At 35.7% G+C, this 27,894-nt stretch overlaps 1 protein-coding gene across 4 annotated transcripts in view; it reads right to left on the bottom strand.

Moving 5' to 3' along the window:
- AUH (AU RNA binding methylglutaconyl-CoA hydratase) overlaps positions 1–27,894 on the bottom strand; it is a 113,073-nt gene that overhangs the window by 3,790 nt on the left and 81,389 nt on the right. For all 4 annotated transcript variants that reach the window (XM_066989071.1, XM_066989070.1, XM_066989069.1 and 1 more), the window contains 2 exons: positions 2,019–2,206; positions 206–256 (listed from right to left, as the gene is read on the bottom strand). In XM_066989071.1, the coding sequence (XP_066845172.1) occupies positions 206–256; positions 2,019–2,206 (239 nt within the window). The remainder of the gene's footprint in view (positions 1–205; positions 257–2,018; positions 2,207–27,894) is intronic.

Genomic DNA, 27,894 nt, shown 5'->3' with positions numbered 1-27,894 from the left:
TCCTAGTCTCAACAGTATGAACTCAAAAAACATAGACATAAAAAAAATGCATTTAATCTTCAAAAAGGTTTTCACCAAATAGACTTTTAAAGACTTTAAAACACTGAGAAACTAAACACAGTTCTAGAAAGAAAAAAAAAAATAAATCACCATGGTAAACCTGTTGCCTGCCTGACTTATTTTTATGGGTAGTACAGATCCTTACCTCCATTCCCTGATTGATGGCCAGCTTTGCAACTCTCATTGCTACTGGTCCCTGAAATGAAAGACAAGGCTTATTTACATATCATTAAATTCTAAAAGATTATGCAGTAAAGAGTCAGCACATCAATGTCCTTATACTGGGACCCTTTAGACTTTGAACGTGTATTAAATAAACAGGTCAGGTTATATATCTACAGTAGCTATATTCTAACAAAATGGTATTTTCAACATTGAGAAAAAATGAAGAAGCATATCATTTTCAGAATAGAGAACTGAAAACAGTGTTTTGCGTTTCTGTTTCAAAGGTGCTGAGCATATCCACTTTTGTCAAGATTGCTCAATTCCTTTCAAAACAAGGCTCAGAATGACCACTGTAACAGGGCATCATTATAGGACTTTATAGATCAATCTAATTATGTCCCTATTATCACACAATGGAGATACGTAAAAAGATATGAAACCAAATTCAAATGGATCAATACAGCTTCAAACCTAAAATGTGCTACTGCAAAGCCTGCAGTGGTCAGGTGATGACACTTCTCCAAGAGCCACTGAGTTCAGTAGCAGACAGAAGGAGTTCCACCTTGGTCCTCCACAAGGAGGCATCTTTGGGAATCATCTCAGTCCTATGCCTGTCATTGGCATCAGCTTCCGAACGGTAAGAGACTGCTTTGAAGAAGTGGCCTACTGCTTTGGGAAAATCCAAATGCAGTCCCTTCGGTGGTGACATGGCATTGCACTTGCATGAGTTGACAGGACCTCAGAGCTTTCCATATGCTTCTGAACTGGTTCCAGTGCAAAGCTCTAACTACAAATCGGCCTTCCAGAACCACTGTATGCTAAAAGCTTTAGTATATTTTTCATGTTTGTCTTTCTATGAGGGTTTTCAAAACACAAACAGTCATTTTAAGCATCTTATTTAATCCATTTCCTATTTTGAATGCAAAGATTTTGCTGCTAAACTTGTGATCTGATACAGTGGTTTACTCATTTTCTTTAATGCTACCACCTATGAATTTGCTACCTGGGACACTTCAGTTAAAAAACAAGTTTGATGATCTCCAAACTCACATTTCTTCTCTGAACAAACAGCCTGCACTCTATGCCAGTAAGGGAACAGGTAGCAATCAGCTAACACAAAGACTCCTCTAAGGGTCATAATTAAATTTCTTACTAAATTGTTTAGGTTCTAAAGCACAGAAATTCAGCAAATCCCATTTCAAGTCTTTTAGTAAAAGATGGAGATAAGATGTCATGTTGAATAAATGATACAAGAGCATGATTCTTTCATCTAACTTATACACAAAGGATAGAAAGCAAAGGGATCACTTTCCAGTAGTAAATGGGTTTTGCTTTAATACTGATATTACATTTAGCTTTGTTTTTTCAAAACAAGAGCTATGCTGAAACACATTCACTTTCATAAGGACTTTTTTGTATCTCTTTCGAAGTGTTCAACAGCGACAGAATAACCTACTGAGACAACTGGTTTACTAAAAAAAAAAGAAAAAACAAACAAACAAAAAAACAACCCTTACACCATTTTTTACTGTTTAACATGTGAAAACCAAAATACACAATGCAAACACAGACCACAGCATGATGATACATGGATTGACAAAGCTTATTTGCTTTACTGGGAAATATTTACCAAATAACACCACTTGAACCATGAGAAAAATTTTTCATTGCTCTCCACATAACTACCATGACTTGTAAATACATAACTTCATGGCAGTTATAACCGGAATACAGCTGAATCTTTTTCAGACTTAATATTTGGTAACAACTGAAAGCAAAATAATTAGTTATACCTGAGGTAAAAATTCTCTTGCCAGAGCTAGTGCTCTTCTGTATGCGGCATCCCCTGCTTCATTCTGTTCTACCACATGGCTAATCAATCCTATCGATTTTGCTTCCTCACCATCTACAATGCGTGCAGAGAAGATTAGTTCTTTAGCCAAAGATACTCCAATTGTGCGGGGTAACCTCTGTGTCCCCCCTAAAATTTGGAAAAAGAGAAAATGCAAGTATTAGTTTCACATCCCTTTATCCCACAAATGTAGATGCCTTATTCAGTTCAAATATTTTCAATTCCATAAATATTTCTATGAAGATATGGAAATTACATTATCATACAAAGACACTCCAAAGTGCCTTTTTCAGTTTTGAAACTAAATCTAAAATCAAATCAATTGTTCTGTTTCTTAGAAAGACGTGAAAATAGCTGGAAAGAGCTAATAGTAATAGAAATTCTGTTTGACTGCAAGCAGGTTATCTTACTCAAAATCAGCCAAATGCTGACCATATCCAAGCATTTTGCTTCTTTTAAACAATCTGTATATTTACATTATATTACCATCTTATGAACATTTTTGAAGAACTACACTCAAGAAAAATATATACTCCAAGAAACAGAACAAGACTGTAGCCAATGCTAAACTTTGCATGTATTAGGGACAGGAAGAATTTCTACCTAACATGAACTAAAGACAAGGTCTTTAAAAAGTCATGGCCTTGTCTCTCCTTACTTTTGTCTTACTGTTGAAATCTAAAGCCTGATTAAAAATTAGAAAAGAGCAATGATGGATGCAGGCCAGTGGAAAAAGGCACCTAACATTACTTACCTTCTCTTACTATGTTAAAAAATTTTGGTAGATTTTGAGAAGGTCAAAAAGTAGTAACTACATTAACCAGACGTGTGAAGATAGATTGCTTGGTTACGAAGAATTAGCTTTCTAAAATTGATAGACAATGATAATGTGAGTATAACTGTTATCAGAACTGAAGACATAGATTGAAACCACAGAAGCAGATATTTGTATGAACTAAGAAGAGTAGAAATGGCCTTCATCCAGGAGAAGGTATTTTGAAACTATACAAGGTACTGTTTTGACATGGATCTGAAACAAATATTCCATTGAGACAGGCAGTCTGAAAGTAAAAATTTCTTTCCAAATAGAGCTATTTCTGCAAGAGCATGTTAATATATTAAATTACAAATGTATGTATATATGCAAGAGAAATATTTACAGATGTTCAAGAACAGCTGGTAAAACACTGGACAAATGCGTGTTCAACTAATATAAAACTTTAATTTCCACTAGGTAATTGTAGACTAAGCCAGTACTTTTTTGAAACCATTCAATTCTCTTACTGATGCTTCCTGAAAATACTTTAAATATGTTTCTGAGATATGATCTGACTGGACATAAACAAAACCTTATTGTGATTCCATGATTCAGCTTTCAGAAATTATTATTTCTTATGAATCACAAGCTTCAGTACTACTGTATTCCTTTCCATAAAAACAGACCTCCCTTTGAACACATTACATCATACAAAAATGAAGGAGGTTTGGGGGATTTCTGTCTTATGTCTTCTAGAATATTACAAAATCATGATATATAACAAAAAACTGACCTATCTTTTCCAGGCTGAAATTGAAGGAATTAAAAAATAATAATAATAAAAATTGTTACACTCAAAATAGTTATAAAATTTGCAGAACAGTAACATTAGCAAATACAAACACCAAACACTGTGAACTTTCTACAGACCTACCATTCTGGTATGACTAGTTAAGATCATCATCATGGACAAGGATGACAGGCAACAGAAAAATGAACTCATGTTTGGAAGTTCTGCTAGTTCAGCTAAGCAGGTGATAGTGCTAGCAGGAAAATTTTGCTAACAGCACCCACCAGAAGAACTGAAAAATCAGAATTTAAAGAAAGGCCCCATTCCAGAATATTTTTATGACAGGGGAAAGAAAAAACAAAACAAAACAAACAAACAAACAAAAAAAAACACCCAAACAACCTCCTTTTTAAAATACTACAAACCCTGAAGCCTATTAGTCTTGGCTGCCTAACTGGTGAGATTCACAGAGAATGACTTAAACTCTAGCTATAAACATTTAAATCCCATCTACATGCCATAAAAATATGAGATGTGTTTTCAAGAAGCTTGCTGCTTATGATACCAAGCTGTACCACTGCTTCCACACAGAAACATTTACTGGCATTTTTTTCATACTGAACATGTCTTTTCATTTCTCACCCAAAGAAGCTGTCATACCCTAATCAATGTCTATCCTCATACACATTTACGTGTACATCAGAACACTGCAGATGTCTACTCTCTCTTTAAGAACAGTTTTTTCATAAATTATCCCTTGCACCATAGTAATAAAATCCAGAAATGTATCGAGTTTGGCTTTTGATTAAAGAAAACTATGTGTCCAAATCATAAGACCTGAAACTATAAGAAACTGAATCTACTTATTCCATACCTTCTGCTCCATCTGTGTTCACTATGCCTCATATTTTTTTCTGCTTAAATATCTCTCCTTCCTTTACTACTTTATTTCTTCTATTACTGCTTCTACCAGGAAATGTTGAAAACAAAATTTAATTGTGCAATAATATTTCATAACTTTGACCAAGCAATGGATATGTTTAAGCATGAAATAGTGTTTATAGATGAAAAAAAAAAAAAGTGTTCTTGCCAGTGTCTTACACAATAATGATTAAAGAGCAAAAAGAAGAAAAAAAAAAAAAGAACAACAGACTATAGTCTATGTTGTTTGGCTGCCTCCCACACAGCAAAGCCATTAAGGAGAGGAGCACGTTCTTTGATTAATATTCACAGAATATAAGCCAACAGTTCAATGCATCAATCATACATATTCAGTAGTAGCAATAAGACATATGCATACACAAAAGCAGTAAGACAATCAATTACAAACAACGCACCAAAATACACATAAGTTATGTCCATTTATGAAGAAAATACAGAGTATGCTGCAGATGGATGTTTTGTTTTGGTAACACACAAAGAACATATAATGCTTGCCAACTACAATCAGAGCTAAAGGAAGTAACACCCAGTCTTCAAAGACATTACTTTACCAAGGCATTTCATCTAAATGTAGAGCAATATTTGATGGAAGAATAGCTGTTTCTTTTTCACAAACTTAAGGACATCTTATTTCAAGGACCAGTGATCTGGTATTACGCAGTGTGTTAAAAAGCGTATTTGACATACAGTTGCAATGTAAATGCATTCTTATCTAAGGTAGTATATATTCAACGTTGTAATAACTGTAAACACCAGTTTTAGATGACACTCCAGTTTGTGTGAAAAGACACATTGAATACAAGACTCTTAAGTATGGTATGAATATTGTTAAATGTATTTTTTGCATGCCTTATTTTTTCTTAACAACCAGTTGATTTTGTATGAGTATTTATTTACTGACAGTAATTCACCAATTACAAAATATGTACACAACTGGTTTGGATTAAGGGAATTACGTGATAAATTCCCAAGTGTATATCCAACAAGATGAAGCAACTAGCTTACTGGAAATAGATTCATCATTCTGGCAGAGAAGATCTACAATCAGTAGTTTCTCATAGCTCAAGGCTCTGTCAAAATATATTGGATGAAATCCTGTTCTGACAAAAAAAAAAAAAATCCAAACTTCAATTTAGTAATATTCTTGTTTATTAAGTCAAGTAAAATGATTCTTTCTATCCTATTCTTTTCACCACAAACTTTGTTTGATTTGCATTGGATTGATTTAACTGGACCAGTATCTAGCTTTCTCTTTTTAACTACTGTACATTTCTAGTGTTTTATTAATAATCAATGGTGAAATCAAAGTCCATCAGCCACAAACTTTCTAATTACATAATTCAGCCAAAAACATCTTGTAGGCATCATTGTGGTTCTTTCACAGAAAGCTGTGAGGAGTAGACTTTTTGCCTTTCCATTGAAAGATATGGAAGAAGAATGGAATATGGGAATGTAGAAGCCTGCTGTTAATATCATCCAATCCTTGACAATAAGTATAGAGCCCATAAACACGGCTAAAAAGACCATTTTAATGTAATACTTTCCAGTCATGTATCTTGTATGTAAAAAGTATGTCTAACAAATGTTTTAAAATACCTGACATCCATTGCCAAATAAAGCAATTTTCAAAATACAAACATTCTGAAAGCTATCAAAACAATCTTTAACACCAATTTTCCAACAGCTTATTTACCAGATCAGGCCTTGATCCTGCAAAGACACAAGAGTTTCAGCTCACTTAAATCCGGGAATAAATCCTTATGGGATCAGACATCCCAAATCCTTTCATAAAAGAAAACATGAAGAGCCTGTAACTGGCACAAACTAAGTAAATAACAACTGAAAACAGCTCAGACCAGGAAGGACATCAACAAAGATGTAGGACAGAGTGAAAACCGCATGGAGATAAAAAGAAACAAAATGTTATCTCCGTGACAACAAAAAAGCACTGAATTGACAAAAAGCAGGCAGTAGGCGAGGCCTCTCTCCTGTCTGGCCATGTAAGTAGTTGTTCAGAAAAAGAGTGGGGACCTGGATGAAGTGTGCCCAAGACAGTGGCCTGAGATTGACTTGGGAGTTGTGTTGGGGTCTGTGATGACTGAGGACAGAAGCTGTAGCCAAAAGGGATTTAGTAGGAGGCTGCCACAAGGGCCAGTGGGAATTTATTTTGCCAGTCAAGCCAAAAAAAGCTCAGCAGCAATCTAAGTCACAACTGCACCTGAGACTGGAGGTGAAGGATGACCTGCTACCTCCAGCAGCATGGCAGCTGCAAACCTCAGCTCCAAAGCTGCCAACCAAACTTGCAAATCAGTTCTTGATTTTCACAGTCTATTTTATTCATTTACGTCTGTAGTTTGGTTTATTTAAAAACCTATCTGAAAAATGCCTAGAATATATCAAAACTGCATGCGTGGGTGACTTGAAGGTGGAAGCTTGAGTCAGTAGAACATAGTACTTGGCTTGAAGATGTAAGAACACTTACAATTCATGAGAGAAAGTATAAATATACTCTCAGAATTCACTAGCAGTTTAATGATCACAGCTTTTGTACAGTAAGATGAAATCGTTGGGTAATTTAGAAAACATGATTTATTTTCAAAGTAATCCTCTTGTAGATTGGGAAAGATTAAAAATTGGTATCCCAGCAGACAGTTGCATATGTGAAATGAATGGATCAAAGAATGAATCTGGAACCTTATTTTTATAAAACGAACTCCACTTCAGAAGAGATTCTGCATCTAGTGTGAGGTATTTACTGCACACTTCCCTCACAACTGTTGGACATCCTGCTACACATCCAGACCTTCAGCCGTGCATAGACTCCACTGTCAGACCAAACACCGCTTGGCAAGCACAGATCTGCATTATTCCACATGGACTCCCAGGACTCATGGCTTTAGCAATGCACACACTGACAATCTGCTTTATCGTTTTCACTTGAATTATTTAAGGAAGAAAAGAGAAATGCATAAGGCCATTAGTCTAGTTATTAAATTTTACTTTAACATAAACAAATGCAATAGAAATGAGCACACACTCAGTAAGACCATGCGCCTTTCTTTTACTCCAGATAGAAACTTGTTCTTACTGTCCTTTGAGATGCAATGACAGAAAGTGCACTTACGCAAAATTAAAAAGTACATACACATTATAACATAACTCATCTTGCTGCAGATAGAAATTAGTGGCCCAGGAGAAGGCATTTTCCAGTTTCAAAATTACACCCACACGTTTATGAAGTCATTACTCAGCTGTAACAACAGGTAGGAGGTTTAGAGCAGTGCTGTTTCATAGGATCATACTTAACAAATCATGTGGACTTTATGAGTAATATTAGGCAAAAACTTTTTTTAAAGTTGCATTTGAAATAAATAATTTTGTAGTCCACACTCTTACGGTTTTGGATTGATTGTAGCAGCTAAAATTTGACTCAAGAATAATGACATAAAAAAAAAATGACATGAGAAAATCTATCATAAGTACTTAAGCAAATTACAGAAAAATGGGTTACCACAGAGGTATTCTATTCTTATTTACACTTAGAATGAGATCACAGTCCCAGTTTGGGACACTTCCTTGCTTTAGCATTTAGTAGCCACAAGTGAAATAATAATATAAAAAAAAAACAGTAAGCAAAGCAAAACCAGACTATTACAACTGAAATCTCCACTACTTATGGGTGAGTTACTTGAATGTTTTCCTTACTTCAATGCTCTTCATATAGAAATCTACCATTTTATCCTTCCACATAGCAAAGTAATACACTGCACTACCAACCCCCTACACCCAACTCCTATTCCTAACCCTACACCTTCTCCTATCCTGACTAATATTACACCTGCTTTCAACAATTCCAAAGAAATGGCTTTTATTTAAGAATTTTATTCTTAATTCTTATTTTATTCACAATTTATCTCTGAAATTATTATTCACCTCTCAAAATCGCTGGCTTGAGCAGTCCTAAGGAAAAAATAATCAGTGCCAACTTAGAACGGGAGTCCAGGGAAAACTCCAAAGCCAAGACTGTAGTAGGACACAGCACCTCCTGGTTCAGCTGTCTAATCCCAAGTGACAGACTGACAGCAGTGGTGAACAAGGGAAGAGAAACTGATGTCATCTACCTGGATTTATACATAGCCCCGATACAGTCCCGAACAACATCCTTATCTCTAAACTGGTGAGGCATGGACTTGATGGATAGACTACTCAGTGGATATGGAATTATCGATGCTTGCATCCAGTGAGTTGGATTCAATGGCTCAAGGTCCAGGTAGAGACCAGTGATGAGCTATGTCCATCAGGGGTCTGTACTGGGATCAGAACTGTTCAATGTCTTTGTTGGTGACAGGGACAGTGGGATTGAGCACACTCTCAGAAAGTTTGCGGATGACACCAAGACGAACGGTGCAGCTGATACACTCTATACTCTGGTCCATCCAGAGGGATGTTGGCAAACTTGAGAGAGGAGAACCATGTAAAGCTCATGAAGTGTTCAAGGCCAGGTTGAGTGGACGTTTGTGGAACCTGGTCTAGTGGGAGGTGTCTGCTGGGGTTTGAACTAGATGATCTGTAAGGTCCCTTCCAACTCAAACCATCCAATGATTCTATCTCTAAGAATAATTACAACTTCCATTAGGAATTAAAAATTAAAATAAATCCATCATAAAATATAAGAATGCATTCAGAGTATGTTATAGGATATTCTCCCTTTGCTACTTCTGAGCACTTGAATATTCACATGCCTAGCTTGAGACTATAAAAGACTTTTTTTTTTTCACCAAACATTCTTAGTGATTTCAGATTTCAGCTTCATGTTTTCATGCTCAGTGTCTCCAAAATACTGTAACTTGTGTCAAACTGGCCATTGAAACACTAAAATCAGTGAGCTGACACCTGAAAAATTGCTGTTTGAGAGATCTGAACATATGAGGTTAGAATCCTCTGACACAGGCTGGGATAGATGCTACTTTTTGAAAGCCAAGAACATCCTTTACTGGCTCTTCAGAGAACTGAGTTATTAACTATACAAATACAATTCAGCCTCTACTTATATACTGAGAACAGCAGATATCCTCAAGACTATATAGAAGACCAGGTATTCAAAGGCTGAAGGTTAAAAATGAAACATAAATGAAATCAACTGGAAGAAAATTCAAATTGCTTATTTGTTCATGTCTCTATCAGGAAATCACATCTCCTTACTATTTTTGACTGACACTTGGCCCCATCCATTGCTGTTCAGGATGAACTGAGAGAGTGTAGACGGGACTAGCATATTGTTTTGAGGAAAAATACATTAAAAGGATAGACGACTGGTATTACATTTAAAAGTGCCTTTTCTTACTGATAAATACTATTTTGTTTAATTCACATTGTTAACATTTTACAAAAGAGAGTTTTTAAAAATCTCGCAGTCCAAATTCATGAAAAAATCATTTTAATTTGGAAATAATTTTCTGTAAAGATATATAATAACATTAAATGACAGTTACCATGCAACAGGTGGATCCACCCCAGTAAGTGTAAACAGTGTAAACTGGATATTTTAACATTGCATTGTTTGGGATTATTCCGATGTTTTTCCTCAATAGAAATAGGTAACTCTTCCAACACCTTCTAGTCAAGTTGTAATTAAAAAAAAAAAAAGGAAAAAAAAAAAAGCCAATAACTGACAGGAAATTAACAAAGAGCTGAAATAAGTGATTATTCCCAGACTGTAGCCATCTGACTGTTAAAACACTAATGAGAGGGATTACATTAAGAAAGGCTCTTTCATATTCCTCTCACCTGCTGCTGTGACACAAGTGATACAGAAAAGAATTCACCGCACACAGGATGCAATGCAAGAGGGCTGTATGCAATGGTAATTCTTTCCCTATATATGGAGAAGCTAGTGCTAATTATATTCTTCTGCCACCTAATCACACACAGATGAGATGGAATTCATGGACCTTTACAGTTTTGAGGATCAAAGAAATTAGATATGAGTTTTACTTTCCTTACATCCCACTTTCAAATTACAGGAAAAGAGACATTTGGGGCTACATATGCAGGATGTAATGAATAAATGAATTTGTATCAGCACAGTGACCTAGGATAGCAGCTGGGAACACTCCACTTGTTAAAGAAAAAGTATCTTTAATTAGCGTAAGTCATTAAGACTTTTTACTTCAAACGCTAAGGATAAACAAGATGGGTAACATCACTCACCTACCTCTCACTAGCTGTTTACATCAGATAGGACCTTTCTGCTGTGAGCAGACCTCGGTGCTGAATCCTTTCTGCTTCTAGGTGCAGCTACAGCCTGGTTGCTGCTCCTAGGTACGGATATCTCAAAGGTACTTTTACATGGAGATCCTTTGACCCTTCTTTAGCAACAATCCACCTGCTCAATGATAGAGCTCTCCCAAATCCCTAGCAATTTTGTAACATTTTATTGGAGCCTGGACACTTCAAAAGAGACTTCAAAAGCTCTCTTTCTGTGTAAGCCCTTTAGAGAAAACAAGGCACAACAAGGAACTCAAAAATAGAATTCCTTTAATAATGGACAATTTGCCCTTGAAATCCACAGAGAATCATGGAATCTTTAGAAAAAGAGAATATGCTGAATGAAAGCCCTTGTAGATTCAATTTGCCTGCAAGGCTTGGAATTTGATGAACAAGCATAAACCCATATCACCTTCTTTGCTCAGTCTCCTTCTTGCTCAGAAAAAGTGGTATTTTTAAAAAACATCCCTATCTCCCCTTTCTTTCTAAGCCTGAGATGTATTTCACCCTTAGAACTGGTGAAACTCTGAGAGGCTCGTTTCCCAGCCAGCCTTCATTGAAGCATTTATTCTTTTAAGTGGACCACTGAAACGGAGCTCAGAAATTGAAAGCCTTTATCATATCTCCATTGTTAATTCTAACTAAGCAGGCATACATCTTCCCATGAATGCGTAACTTAAGGCCACACAGCAAAGTAAGTGTTCTGTGGAGACATCTGATCAAATACCAAAAGTTGGATAAGCTTGCTACTTGTTAGCATGGCTCTTATACTCTTGATCTTATAAAACCTAAATATGATTTGAGACAAATCTGTACTGTTCTCTCAGTCTCTCTTGTCTGGTTTCTTGTTCATGTATCTCCATCTCCTTGTTTGCTTTGTTAGTTTGCTTTTTTAAGAGCCTAAAATATCATTTCTGGTGAAAAAAAATATTACGTTTAACCTGAAACAAAACATTTTGCTTATATGACTTGATTTTGATTGATAATTTAGTTCAGCCACCGAACTGAACCTTCAATTATTTTAATAGTCCTGCCTACACCTAAAAATGTCTGACTAAGAAAAAATTTGCCCTTCTTCTCCAGTCTGCTGCTTGTACTCAAGCTACATACTATTTCATAACAGTGAGACTTCATGGAAAACAAATCTCCCTGTTGTTTGCAATGTCAAAAATTAAAGAAAATCAATGAAAACAAGCGCATGACTTTGATGGTAATCTTATATGCTACTTTCACCGTACATTTGGAATATCCTTGAGAAGCAGCTCTTTTATTTGTTTTGTGTCAGTAATTTATAGCCCCTTTGGTATGTAGATCCACTCCTTACTGGTTCAAACAGGTCAGAGGTCTAGGTGCACACCTGTGATCTCAAGCTGGTAGGTTCAAATCCCACAGACAACCTCTCCCTGCTTATTAGACTAAACACTGCCATGATTCCTCACAATATTGTTTTTTATCATTTCCTCCTCTTCCTCCTAATTATGAGAGCAATGGTGTTTTCACGCAAGCATGCTGGATGGGAAAGAGACAACCACTTGCTCCCCAGAGAATAAACATTTTGCTAGTCTAAAATACAGATAGGCTGATGCTCAAGGCAACATAACGGAAGACACGGTTTGAGAGGGAAAGAACTCTTCTAAAGTAAAAACCCTGAGAAACTGAATATATGTAACAAGCCTAAGTTGCAAGGAGCTGGAACAGATGATTATAATTGGAAGTGGAGTTTTCCAGTGACCCTTTGCAAAGCTCTTGAATTTCTTCTTTTTGTGGCAAGATCATCACTACATTTCTGAGACAAGAGGCAAATGAGGACTTCCCCTAGCTTGACTCTTTTCTAGAAACACCTGGAAAAAAAAAACAACCCCCAGAAGTTTATTATGAGGATTGCATAGTCCAAAGCTAAAAGGAGAATTACACTCCATATATAATAAACTAACTAATGGCTATCCTTCTGGCATGTATTAATTATATTAGTATATTAAGCTAAAAGGTCAAAATTAAACTATCTTCTCTGATCCTCTTTTAGTTAGGATAATTTAATTTTCAGTACAGTCATTCATATTTCTTGACATTCAGACGCAAAATGTTAAAAAATGACACCAAACTAAGCCTCTGAAAGACTGAATTCTATGTTTCTTTGCTAAAAGCATTCGTATCTATGCCAAATACATTGCATCCCCTGTTCCTATTTTCACAAAACTTCCACAGAGTAAGTCATGAGAAAACTCAGATTAACTCAGTCACCGATTAATACTGGTTTCTTAGATCTCAAATTACATTAAACTATAAAAAACATTAATACAAAGCTGCAAAAGATTAGTACCTTTTGAGACAATTTTTTCCTACAACTTCTTTTTTTCCTCTGTGTCTGAGATCAAGGGAGAAAAAACCGCTCTTGGTCATAACCTGAGCATACCTGATGAAGAACAGAGGTAGAGGAGGGACAGGAATCTAGTATTTCTGAAATTCAGAGATTTGTAATAGTTGGCTTAGATAAGTCTCCAGTGCCAGAGAGGCTGTGAAATAATTAAGGAAACAGTACTTCATAAATCATTTTATCCAACTTTATTTGTGGTGAACTAACTTGTGCAGCTGTTCTTTTAAGACAGACTACACAATTACCATTTCATTCATTGAATCTTCTGAAAATTGCTGAAAAACACCAGACATACAGTGAATTAACTATTAATTTGGAAGCTAATTTGCCGTCTAACATAATATAGTCATAATTGAATATGAAATGAAAATAATTGAACTCTATATTATTACTCACTGATGATGGATCTCAAAATAAGTAAACTATTTAACTAAAAACTGACTTACACTATTCATATCTATATGAGTGATACATTTTTCCTTTGCTTCAAATGTAACGTTGATCATAAATAGAATTGATTTTGTCTTTATTTTGTATTATCTTGGCATAAAACATAGCCTCTACTCACTTCAAAGTTTTCAACAACGTGACACCTGAAAATGGGGCCACATTTTCAGAGTGAATTAGTAAGCTGTGTTGTAATTTCAGAGAACTGACATTATATTTCATTCATCCTTTACCCCACACTTTCTGAGGGTTCAGCAGTTGGGCTAGAAGTGTTTGCTGAGAAAACCATCACTAAAGTTCAACGATGAGAACCACATAATATACTTAAATACTAAAGATTTTCTTTCATATATTACAGTGTAAATGATCCATGACTGTTTTTTACAAGTATTTTAAATTCAGTTACTAAACCTCTAGAAGAAATCGCTTTATAGCATAATCAATTGTTTTATTTATACTTTTATATCTTTTTTAAATGTTCACTTATTATTTTTTTCACCCCACCCTTTATAATGGCACCCACAGGTGCATGAATTTTCATTACATAGAACTGTGTGAGCAGTTGTGTTAAGTGTTTCTTCCTCGATTATTATTGAAGTGTATTCCAACTCGTTACTTAAATTGCAGTTTACTGAGGAGTGATTCTCCCCTCCACAAGACATTTAGTTTACTGCTTTGTAATTGTGGATATTACCAATCTATTTAAAGAATGACACCCATAAAACTCTATTTCATAACTTGTTTTTTATAACTCATATCTGGACCAAGCTTACTTCGATGGCAATCAGTCCTCCCTCTTATCAAAATCACCAAAGGTCTGCAGAACTAATGGATTTAGCTCAAGGCTTATGTCCCTTTTGATTTCCATACTGCTTGATGGTTACCATTTGATTTAATGACACCTAATGCTGATGCTAGCTTTGCAGCAGAGATTTGATCGTTATGAATAGTGGTCTTTCTCTTTTTAAGTTCAACCCCCAACTCCCATTCAGCTACTCTAGACACTCAATAACACAACTTTAAATATTTCATTAGGTTCGAGATGGAGAATATTTGCTCTCTGGAAGTGCTCAACCCATTTGCAATACGACACATGGTTTGCTCTTCCTCTTAACCCTTCCTCTGTACAAAAATGATCTATTTAAGAATAGGAAAAAAAATTGATTTTAATACATTTGACTTAGATAATGTTATGGAGCAGAGAGTAATACTAATAAAAGGATACTAAAGTAAATTATTTAGTAGAAACAAAACATAAATCTAATATTTTTCATCTTCTGTGCCACACAACTCTTGAATAATAATGCTGCTAAACACAGAAAGTGTCCACTTGTGATATTAATAACAGAATGGTTTTTTTGCTGCTTTTATTTATTTATTGACATGCAAGAAAGCAAAAGATTGAATATGCTAATAAAAGCATTCCTTCTACTTGTTTCCTCTCCCTCAGTAATAGCTAATGATTTTACTTAGAGCTCCCCACGCGCAAAGACCAATATTTCTTTTGATCAAACAGTAACATTTTCAAATTCAAACCAATTGTTCTAGCAGTAAGAAATAGGTTTAAAATTTTCATTTAGCTCTAAGACATTACACGAATATCTGAGAACAAGGAAAGTGAGATATATCACAAAGTGCTTTGTAACTTCTGTAGTCATTACTAGTCTAAGTCTGGCAATCACTATGTAACAGGCTAAACTGGCCTTTCTACCAGCAGAAGCATAGAACCTGGCATATTGTGCTACAGCAGGTACAAAATTCCCAATATTTACAAACCCAACTTCACATTATGATTTACTAACTACACAGGAAAAGTATCTCAGTGTCTTGTTTCATCCAACAATCAGATTTTGTTTATAAACTTAAAAATATTATTTATAAAAATATAGATAATAATATTTTTGTTAACTATTTAACATTTTCTCTAAAGATAAACCATGATCAGGAGGTGAAGGAAGATGTTGTTAGTTGGATTTTTACCTTGTTGACAGAACAAGACTATTTATAGTCCTTCACTTCACAGGAGTTTTGGACAAACAAACTTAACATCTCCACAGCATGGGTGTCTTTTCATAGTTACTAGTGATGCTTTGTTTTGTTTTGTAACGTTCTTGCAAGATGAAGTATTATCATCTTAACTTACCTGTACACAAAAAGGGAAAAATGAACAGTCATGTTCCCAGAATAAGGTTGAAGGATGTACAGTAAATGGGGAATTGTGTTTATTCTACACAGTGGGAAACAAAATATACAAAATATTAAATAGCAGCTTATTAAAGAACCATCTATCATGAGGAGGAGGGTATCCATGAAAAAAAAACGTGATGATGTAATTTATCATGTTTCATAACACTTACGTACAGAGCAGACAATTTCAGTCATGGGACATTATAGTGACAGTCAAACTGGTTATAGTTTTTCTTATAATCATTGGAAAATGTGAATTCATCAGTAAGTGAAGTGTTCGGTATAAACGCCCTTGTTTTCATTCAGTGGAACATAGGTGGGTTTCCTCTGAAAGCAGCTCTGTTTCCTGTCATTTAACGTGCATAGCTCATTTACGTCCACTCGACATTTCAGACTCAGAAGCTTAGCCATGAGGAATGTTCAACCCCATATACTGCAGGACTCAAAAGCTTATAGCTTTGTGGTAGATTCACCAAGCAAAACATGCCAGGCTAAGACTTGAGAAGCACTAGGCTGCCCAACCAGCTGGCTACAGTACACCAAGCTCTGGCCAAAGTGGATGTCCAAGTCCAGCAGCCAAGGGAAAACAGTGGTCTAGGAGCTTGGTAGTTCTTCAAGTTCTCCTACCAGAGGGCCCTGGATCTCTGGCCACTAGGTCAGAAGCTCCAAGGTCCCATTTAAGGTGATTCTTAGGTTTTTGATGTGGAGTGGGGAACCTATGCAAAAGGTAGGCAGGTTGGGGAACCAGTCAGCCAAGCGTCTAGAAACCCACAGACTTTATATAATTGATTTCTTTAATTTTTCATTTGTTTCTTATTAATTCCAGCCTCAGATTTATTAGTCAGAAAACTTCCCATTCTTTTTAGCCATACCAGCTATCATTAAGTTATTAGGCTTTTCATTTGCCTTTACCTTTCATCCCAAAACAAAATGGGCTCAGTATACTATATATAACTTTGTTTCCCTCCTGAAATTATTGTCCATTTTGTCTCCTCCAATCTGATTTCGTTATGAGATTAAGCTTCCATTGTAGGTTCAGCAGTTTTAAGTTGAAGGTTAATAACTTTCCTGAGTTCTGACAATTTAGAAGAAATGGGCTGAGGCAGCAATTTTACACCATACCACTCAAATTCTAGAAGTCAATATGAAACCTCTATATGGGGATCAGGTAAGACTAAGAGAGTTTGCAAAGGAGTACATGTTAATTATCTCATCGGAGGAGGAGAAAGAGCTAAATGCTACTTGGTTCAATTTTCTAGTACCCCCTGCAGGTTAATACAAAGGAGTAGCATTTGGCTTCAAAGTGAATGGCATATACATCCTGGCTAATTAAAATAAAAATAAGACCAAAGGTCTTTCATGTAGTTATTAATATTTAATAAAATATTTCTAAGCTTCTGTCTGAAGAGAATACCAAGGGGAGTTCTGACTGTATTTCACCCATCTCTTAATTTCAAGAAATGATAGTATCTTATTCACATTACCATAGTACCTACTGTTATTGTTGGGATTACATTTTAACAGTCTTCCTTGTTTTCATGCTTCCTGACATCCAGATCAGGTTATCCTGACCACTCACACCACTCTGTTCAAACAGATAAAACAGACTGCTCATCTAATTTAGATACTTCAAGTACAAAGACTGCTCATCTAATTTAGATACTTCAAGTACAAAGTAATCTTTTTATGTTGATCAGGATTCCAAAACAAACAGGGAATATTGTGAGTTCCCTGCATTAAGCTGTTGTATTTTTGTTTTTTTTTTAGTGCATCTTCTAACAATCTTCTTCTTTCCTGTGCAGTGAGTTTTCATTTCACATCCACTTAGTTGCCTTTGTAGATACTGTAAACAGATTAACATAGGTCTATTTTTTCTTAAATGCTAAAAAAGTTCAAAACTGTCTAAATATTAATCTTTATAGCCTCTTGGCAATATGATCCATTTATATTTCTATTTATAGGCAATGCTGGTAGTATCTTTTTTAGTATCACATAAAATTTCCCAATATAAAGTGTTATTTTTAATTGACTGTAATTTCTCAAATTTTATTATTGATCTTCCCTTTGCAAGTAGTGCCCAGCAAGCAGTTCTTTTTACTAGGCTGTTCATTTTATTTTTATTTTTTTAATTCAGCCAGAACAGTTCAGCTGTATGTAATAACATAACTAGTGGAAAAACATGTTTTCCTCATAATAATAATTTTTTAAAAAATAAAAGGCTTTGAGTCCCTCTAACTTCTTGGTGTTGGCATAAAGAGTTAAATTTGGCTTAGCATTGGTAGTAATGTCTGAGGAACATGTTATTTGCAATCCACAACATATATTTGGGCAATCTTCAGTCTTTTAAAAAACCTCAGTGTGAACAGCACTGGCAAACACAAGCCTGAAATGAAAGAATTTACAGAGTAATGCATAGAGACAAGGAGCAGGCTTAAAACTATGCAAGCTGTATCAAGCAGTTTTGTGCAGGGCTGCATATAACACTAGCAATTTTTAAGTGCTTCAATTTTCAATACTTTCTTCCAAAATACCTATAATGTATGCCTGTATAATCTCTTAGGTGTTGCTCCCTGCTCTTTTTTTTTTTTTTTTTTAAGGCCAAGTGTACCAATGCCATATAGGTATACAGCCTTTAGCTGCAAAGTACTGGTCTTCACCGTCTCTGCTGCTAAAAGATAACAGTAACATATTCCTACAGCAGCACTGAACACCATGAAGAGCACACAGCACATGCGTAGCTGGGTATTCTGATGACAGAAAAGTAATGCAGCTTGGAGGATATCTGTATGGGAGCACTCAAACATTAGACTAATTTATATTAAGGTAAGAAAGTTTAATTTTGAAATTAATCAAATCAAATCAAGTTAAGTTCATTTTAACTTAGAACTACGTACGTCCACATAGGAATTAACCTAGCTTAAGTAACACTACAAATAAGTAAATTTAAAAATTGCATCTCTCTTCCAAAATAGATAAACCTTTAAAAAACACTGGCTCTGTTCCCAGCTCTGGAACGGGCTGTGTTTTAGTGGGTGCTGCCACTTCTGATATGTCACCATCCAAACATCAGTCTTCATATACCATCTGCCCATTTTCACACTCAAGCTGTGCCCTGTCCTTTTTCCCACTCGCTCCTGTGGGGTCAGCCCCATTCCTTTCCCCAGCGTTATGGCTCCTCAGCATGTTATGTTTTGTTGTTGTTATTGTTGTTGCTTTTCTTTCCATTAGCAGTAGGTCCCTTCACACATTGTCCTTTCAGTTCCAGGATCACCAATCAACATTTTCAACCCGAAAAGCTAATGCAACTCCTCCCAAATCCCCACTCCTTCTCCAGTTCTGCTTCCTCACAAAGGGAGGTGTCCATAGTCTCACTAAACAGATCCTGAGCTGTGTCTTCCTTCCTCATGCTCTGAATCCACCCTGAACCTCAGCAAGGTGCTGGGGTGCTCTGCAGCCACCCATGCACTGTGCTGCGGTGGGCCCTGCAGCAGGAACAGGCCTTAGATTTCTCCCCCAGTGCCCAACTTCAACCTCTGAATACAAGGAAAATACTGTTCATGTCTGACTAGAAACAAAAAATTATAGCTAGATAATAGTTAGGGAGTTCCAGAAAAAAAATATTAACAGCATGTGAAAGGAGTCATTTCCCCAAGGATAACACTTAGTCACACTGCGTGTGCCAAAAGATACCTCCTTAAACACAGGGTCCTCTGTAATGCCCTCCAACCTCCCCAGACAAAAAAATAGTTTTAAACTAGCCCAAATTTCCATTTAAATTCTCACTAAAACAATCTTGAGATGGTTACTTAGCATTGGAAATTTCAGCCCAAATGGCTGGAATTGGTCAGTTGTATAAATCCATCTACAGATTCCTGCCTAAGGAATGCTTACAAAATGTGCACCTCAGCACACAGGAAGCCTCAGCAAAACAAGAGCTTGCACAAGCACTATGCACTGGCATTATGCACTGAATGGAGACAGTCATATATAAATACATATGTATGTACATATAGAGATGTTTAAGTATGTGTATACACACAGCACTCAACCCCAGTGTTTACTTAATAGAAATACTTAGCACCACAAGTTTTTTAATGTTATTTTCATCTTTCCAGGCCTAAATATATACCAGCCTGAATAACAAACACTGCTTAGGAATACCACTTCATGTATTTAAAAGTGTTCAGGTCAGTGTTGAAGACAGGGTGACTAATTCAGTATAGTTGGTTTTTTCCTTTAATATTATTCGATAGATGTTACAAACATGCCATGCAGTTATAACCTTCATATGAACTGAGGGGGTAGAAACGGACAAAAGTCTAAGCACACATCTTTCATTAAGAATAAAAAGCAGTTACCAAGCAATTCTGTAGGTGGTATGAAATATCTTCACTGTAGAAGACCTGCTGCAGGAATTCTTTTCCTATTAAACCACACTGAAGCCCTTAAGCTACTTTGAAGCGGCATACTAAATGAAGTCCAGGCTACATATAGTACCGGGAGATTTTAAATGATGAAATCTAGGGCAACGCTGGTGAGATTTATCATATGTTTATGTGTGCACAGGTGCAGCAAAGCTAGCAAACCAGAATCAGTGTGCTTGCACAGTGGAGTTAGTCTGGTCATGTCCAAAGAACCCAACAGAGCTGGTGGCAGATAAAACTACTGATGCACAGTTTAGCCCCACTTAGTCAGTAGTCACTTTTTGCGAAGTTGAGCAACCTGGGTTATCAAACCTCTGAAAATTATGCAGATGCCACAAAAACACAGGAAAAAACATGTTCCATATGCTTTTGCATAAGGTCAGATTCTACATCCTGTAATACACAACATTATCCACACAATATAACTGTTAACCTTATCTGTACTAGAATGAAAGCCATTCCAGAGCTTCAAACAACATGAAAAAACTTACACTGTGGTAAAACACTTCACTGTGGTTGGAACTGGTTGATATTTAAGCTCCCTTCCAACCCAACCCATTCTATGATTCTATGATTTGTGCTGAGGGAAGCCTCATTCCAGCTGAATTTCACTGCACCTGTTTGTCAGAGGTACTTTGAACAGCCCATTCTCTTGCCTGGACTCTATTTTGTTTCTGAAATCAACTTACACATGCTAGTTTGTACAGCCACAGAGACACAAAACAAAGCACAAATCTGATATTAACTATGTCAAAAGACGACGTTTAGAAGAGATCTTTACACTTACATCACTTGATTACTGCATTGTATGAACTACAGTGCAAGTTTACCCTAAAAACTACAGGTTCTGCTTGAGATTATGTTTACTTAACTAAAGTCTAGTTGAAATGTTTTAATTTAAAACCCAAAATACACAAAAGAAACATAATGTTTATATTAAATATTATGTGGGAAATGATCATACAGTTTTCCCTCTAACTTCAGAACAGGTCTCAAATGTTTCTATTCCTAAATAGATAGTAATTAGGTTACTTTTTTAAACAATAACCAGTAAAACAATATGCTCATCTCTTGTATCTTGCATCTCAAGACAGACAGCATAAAAGAGACCTTATTTCAATGTAACCACAACAATGAAATCTAGATGAAACAAACTGAGAGCTTACTAACGCAGAGTGCTCCACTGAAACTTAACAATTCTTGTCAGCGTTACATTCCGGTTTCCTTTTTTTTTTTTTTTTTAAATTGTATTCTGTGGGTTTGTGTTGTGTTTTTTTTTTAGCTTCTTATTTGCTGCATGTTGTGATGTGGCAAGATATCATTTTGAACATCTCCTGCCTGAAGATTTCTTTTAGGTTTACTGCCCAAATTCTTAAAACACTTTCTCTATGAGATGGCTTCTTTGTTCTGGGACGTTTAAATTAAACTGCTGAGTTTTATTTGTATTGATCACAGATTTATGATAGATTATTCCATATTTACTAAGTGCTTAGACAGCACTTAGAATCCCCAATATTTTTCTCAATATATATTGGAAAAAAATATGTTCAAAAAAGTTAGCAGAGGCCTATTCCCCTTTAGGATAAGAAACTGCAAAATGGAAAATTCTGGAGAATAGAAAGTGAGACAGAACTCCCTGAATGACATAAATTTGTAGTAGAATGAAAGCAAGTGCAAAATTTCCCTAGTAATCTCACGTCCTCCTCTGAATATCTTGAAGCATCCAGAAAGGCCAAGTACATTCAACCTGCTCTTGTATTTCCTTCCTTATATAGTGGTCCTCTATCACACTGTTACCCATAGTACCGTTTCTTGCAACAGCCCACCTTCTTTTCTATAGGGGGAGAATGGAATCACAGCATTTTCTCTTCATCATGTAAGTTGCTGCCACTATAATCTGAGTGTCACAACCTGTTCTGTGAAACACTTCAATTAAATATAGTATTTTCATTATGTCAGCAAAGCCCTTTCAGACACAGAAAGTTACAGTGAATAGTACTTATTTACAGAATTCATTAACAGTGAAACAGAAGATCACTTCACCTACAGGGATATATTTTGAAACAACAGTGCAATCTAAACATTAGAAAATCTATTTCATTTTCTAGCTTTATGGGGTTGTATTTCCAAAGTTAGTCAACCACTGCTGCCACAAATATGTAATACATAGACACACTATGCATAGATGCATATTTAAGTAACCTTAACATAGTACTAACAACTATGTTTGCATAGAGCTCTTTCTTGGTTTCTGAAGTTCTTTGTGCCAAGAGGAAATTATCATTTTTGTTGTTATTCATACAAAAGCAATGGCTTATGTTTAAAGTACATTAGTGAACGTTACACAAGGAAACATAGCACTGTGTTTGTAGAAAGGCCATTAATCCCTGAATCCACAAAATACATCAGTGTATGACATGAGATGTATAGGTCTACATCTCAATGAAACTGGTTGATACTGTATATTCAAAACAATTGCTTGCTTTAGCAATTTGCTGAATTGAAACTTTACATTGCAACAGTAAAAACCAACTTTTCATCATGCCCCCACTTGACAGCACCACTGGTCTTCTTCAAACAATACTGACAGGCTGGTTCAAAATGAGAATTTTGTAGATCACGAACAATATACAAGTCCTCAAATGGATTATAAGAGCATTCCAACTGGAATACTGAAAATGTCAACAAATCCAGACCGTAATAGGCAAACTTTTTTCCTAAGCAGAGTACTCCTTTAGAGAGTTTCCTTAAAATCCTTTAATGTAGAAATGTCCCCTTTTTAACATACATATAATTGTATCCATCTGAGCCTTTCACTTTCATTTCTGAAGCTGAGATGTAATGCTACGCTCCAAAACTTCGTAGTGTGATTCAAGACAAAAATAGCACATACTAACGTCATATTTAAAAATATCAAGCCACTAGTACAATCTTGCCACATACTTATGTTAAAAACATGTATCTATTGGTTAAGATGACCTTTCATGCTTAAATTCTGTATGTGTCATTGAATTTGTCAGCACTGGGGACTTTCCAGTTATTTTATTATTAAAATGAATGGAAATGGAAACTTAAAAGGGCAAGCTCGAAGTAACTTTGGGCAGTGACACATGTTAGCAGTAGATAATAAAAATCTTTCAGACCAATTTATATAAAAAAAGCTTTTTCCTACTCAATACAATCTGTAGTAATACAGTTGGATGATAAAATGTCATCCATCTGTATGCTTCTAAACCCTCCAATATCCTCCTATATGTCAAACACCTTCTTTTCAAACTTTTCGCTTCTGTTGACACTTCATTAGAGAACATTTTGAAAATTCTTATGTGTTGAAATACACGCATTTTGAAACACATATAGTCTCTGGAACAATGTATTTGCAATTCTCTCATTTTGGAAATGAAGTTTATCTTGCATTTTCTAAGTCTAGTTTAATATACCTGACTTACACAAGGGCCCACGCTGACAATTCAGTGAGCACTCCAGATGACCAAAGAATATGAGCTGGCTTTTTACACAGTCTGGAGAACTGTGAAGTACACTGTCCAAACAGAGAATACAGGAGGATTTAGTGTGACCTACACGCAAAAGGGAAAAAGTACGTAAGTTACCTCAACAAAAAGCCGCAGTTATTTTTCCCGTTCTGATTGCAAGCTATATGCATGTTGAGAAAAGATGAGTGACCTGACAGAATGTTTCCAACATTGGTTCGTAAGAGTATGTATAACTTTAATAACCTAACTCACACAACAGGCTAAAACAAAATTTTGCCAAAGGTTGTCATTCCCTCACAAGAAATCAGGTTTGTTAACACGTCATTGTGTATATGAAATCAAATGGACAAAACATGTTAGAACTGGCATAAGTATTTGCTGCTTTCCAGTGCATCACTACAGACAGTGAATCACATAATAAAGCCCTAAGATAACAGGCAACAGGACAAGCATTCTGAAAGAAAATTAACTTTAAATACTTTGTTTTCCAAAGTTGAGATAAACCATGCACCAGATTTTTTCACTGTCTACCATATTATCAGAATAAAGTCTGCATAGGTTTTGTAGGTTTTCCAAAGAGCCTTCCCAGTCTTCTTTCAAGTTGCATCTTGACGACAGGGACAAGGGACTTTTTAGGCCTCCAAAAGGCCTCCAAAATCCAAAGCTCTGCAAAAACCTTGGAATATGATTTTTAGGCTTGTCTTAGCTGAGGTGCACAATCCATCTAGATACCCTGCTCCAGAGCTAAGAAACCTTACAGGCTCTGCTACAAATTTTAAAAACACATTGTAGACAACTTAAGTCAGGACTCTCAAGCTCCCTGCTGAAAAACTAAGAGCCTGTTTTGGGCTGATGTGTGAGTCAGGAGCTTTGAGGTTCCAGAACACTGCATTGTGCTGCGAAGTCCAAAAGCTTGATGCATCAGATTCAATACTGGCTTCCAATTCTCTGATAAATTACTGCAATTTTTCCATTCCACACATAATTCTTCAAATCCTAATTTTAATCTTGAAACACCATGGCTCTTCACATAATCACACAACTTTGAAATTCTTTCAGTGAAGAAATAATCCTTAGACTAGTGCTACTAAGGAAATCAAGTTTTCTAACTTTTTTATGCACTTTGGATAAAGCTATCATTATATATAATTAGGTAATTTTAATTAAAATGTGTCAAATCCATTTAAGAACTTCCAATAATTTCTATTATTTAAACTAACTGCAATGACTTCTTTTAAATACCACTAGTATCAAATTCATCAGGATACTGCACATACATCTAAGAGTTATAAGACCCATACTGCATATATACATCTGCTACATAAATAAAGGTACCATCCACAGAGAATCAGCAACTGAGAGAATATTTTAGAAAGCTGTACACTATTTGCATCCTTCAATTGTCCAGTGTTTTTCTTGTGGTCATAACAATGCCTGCTGCAGTACATTTTGTCCTCTGAACACAACTTCTAAAATTCTTCTTATAATTCACAGACTAAACTGGATCAAAAATGGATAGGTTTTCAGTAGTGTCAGGACTGTGAATTCCGAACACCAAAAGGAATTTCACAGAGGTAGATGTCAGTGCTTTAATATTCATTTACCTCCTAATTCAGAAGTTACTGACAGAGTAACTGAACAGCAGAAGTCTGGCTACCAGTCTCTTTGTTATTCCATCTCTAAAGTTAACTTGCCAAAAAGAAATAGTTGCAATTGTTCAAAAATATCTAGTAAAAGAGGCTTTTGACTGGAACATGAATAATTGCATTTTAAGTTCGACCAGAAGCCACGGAATGACAACAGCATACTGGGGTTGTTCTTTTTTTCTTGTTACATGTCAAATGTAATTTGCTGTAATAATTACACCGTCACTATGTTTTGTTGCTTTACCACCTAAAGATCATCAGAAATAGCTTCAAGTAATTAGCCTAACACATATGCAAACTAGATTACGGAAATAACATATATTTTAAATGCCTCAAAACATAACGCAGTTGCTTTTAATTAAAAAAAATAGAAAAAATAAATTGTATTTGTTGATTTAGGCTAATTATAAGAGTAAGGATTGTAATTAAAACATGAATTACCTGAACTGGAGCTACAAGATGCAAGTTGTTTCACTTATTACTACAGACATCTCAACATGTAGCACCATCCAACGAGTTACTAAAACCGTCATACTCTGAACCACAACTGAGTCATCATGCACATCTTAAGTTCCATCCCTGAAGATCAAAGCTAAAATTACACTTTGTTCAACATGAAACCATCAGAGTCTAAAACTCATTTTACTTCATCACCTAAAGCCTGAAGCTGTCACTGAACATCCTATGTGTTTGTAAACTATTATATAAAATCGTTTGAAAGCTAGTATCTGTGCCTTCTGAATCGTCTTACAAGAAGAGAGCAATTTGTCTCCTTAGACAAGTGATCATCTCATAAGACAATGTTAGGAAAAGAACTCTTTTTAGGAAGTATATGATTAAATGGCTTTGGATGCAGTTAAACTCCTCATTTAAAAGCCACTACAGCTGCCTAATTTAAGACACTGGGAGGGAAAAAAAAAAAAGCACTCTATTTTAATACACCATTCAAGATGAAAAATACAAAATCATTGTATATGATAAGTGCTGCAAACACAATAACACTATGGGAGAATTTTGATCAGCTCATTAAACTGGTTAGTGAGGCCTGAACTGTGTTAAACACATATCTATTACATCTACAGACTGCTGTAATTAAGCTTTCTGGATTTTATAGCCATAAAATAATTCTTAATGAACAATGCAACATTTTAAAAATTTATTTCAATGAAATAAAATTAAATATATTTTTTCTAGTAAAGCCACTATAACAAGGACATTAACGGCAACTTTCATAACTCTCTGAACTACTGTTAAATTTACTTATCACAGAATGACTGATTTAAAAAAGTTGTAAGTTTTAAGACAGGTATAAAGTGCTGCCTCTAGGCCAGGTATTCCATGCTGCCTACTTTTAATATGATGTCTCAAATCCAAAAAAGAAAGAAAAGGAAACCTGCTTAAATACACACTTGAAACACTTGAATGCCATACAGTGTTCGAACAATTAGACTAACATCAACAATTGGCTTTGTGCATTTTATGAACAGGCTAGACAGAAATAATCACTCAAATAAAGAAAGGATTAATCTCATTTTACTTTACACTCTTCTATATAAACTAATAATTATTGTAAGGTTTGAACTGCATTCTAGCTGTAGACTTTTACAACATAACAGGTAAAACACATTTCTAGTTTCACATTTCCACTTGATATAGCAGGAACTGAAATTATGGAACACACAAAGTACTCAGCTACTTAAACGCACAAACTTCAGATTACTGAATGATTTGCTTAAAGCCAGGTATTTCTCCAGCTGAAAGCAGACAAAATTTTGGCAGCAATCATTGGAGAAAAAATGTGCATGCAGAAAGCTCAACAATAAACTCGTTCTGCAAGTATGAGGGCAGTAAATGCAACACCTCGAAGGAAAACGAGAAAACAGAATGTCACACAGTGTATATAAGGTGGAACAGGGGACAGGATACTCAAGAGGAATATGCAAACATCACCCACGAGCACAAATGGAATATAAGCTGGAGTTGACAGGGAACAAAAAGAGCTTCTGTAAGTATACTAGCAGCAAAAACTGACAAAGGTAAGCGTGGGTCTGTAGTGAATGAGGCATGAGACCAAGAAACAAAAGACGTGGAATAGGTATGACAAAGGACATCGAAAAGCTGAAATACTATCCAGTGCTTTCTTTGCCTTGCTTTTATTGCCAAGGTTTCTTCTCAAGCTTACCAGGGTTCCTGAGCCTCATGGTAGTGCCTGGAGGACTGAAGTACTACCCACAGTAAAGGGTGGTTTAGTTAAAAAACATCTGAGCAAACTGTGCATAAACAAGTCTGAAGTGAGAAGATGGGTTGCATTTGAGGGTGCTGAGGCTCATATCACGGTGACACAGGGCAGTTTCTTTGGTCTCTTCTTTGCAAGGACACAGCCATCAAAGTACCTGATGGCAAGACAACCAAAATGTAAATATCATATCCCTCTTCAAGGAGGAGGACCCAGTGAACTTGATGACAGCCAGCCTAACCTATGTCTATGG

This window comes from Anser cygnoides, chromosome Z, assembly GCF_040182565.1.
Source record: "Anser cygnoides isolate HZ-2024a breed goose chromosome Z, Taihu_goose_T2T_genome, whole genome shotgun sequence".
Taxonomy (NCBI): domain Eukaryota; kingdom Metazoa; phylum Chordata; class Aves; order Anseriformes; family Anatidae; genus Anser; species Anser cygnoides.
The sequence above is the reverse complement of the archived record's forward strand: the minus strand, read 5'-3'. Positions and strand labels throughout refer to the sequence as shown.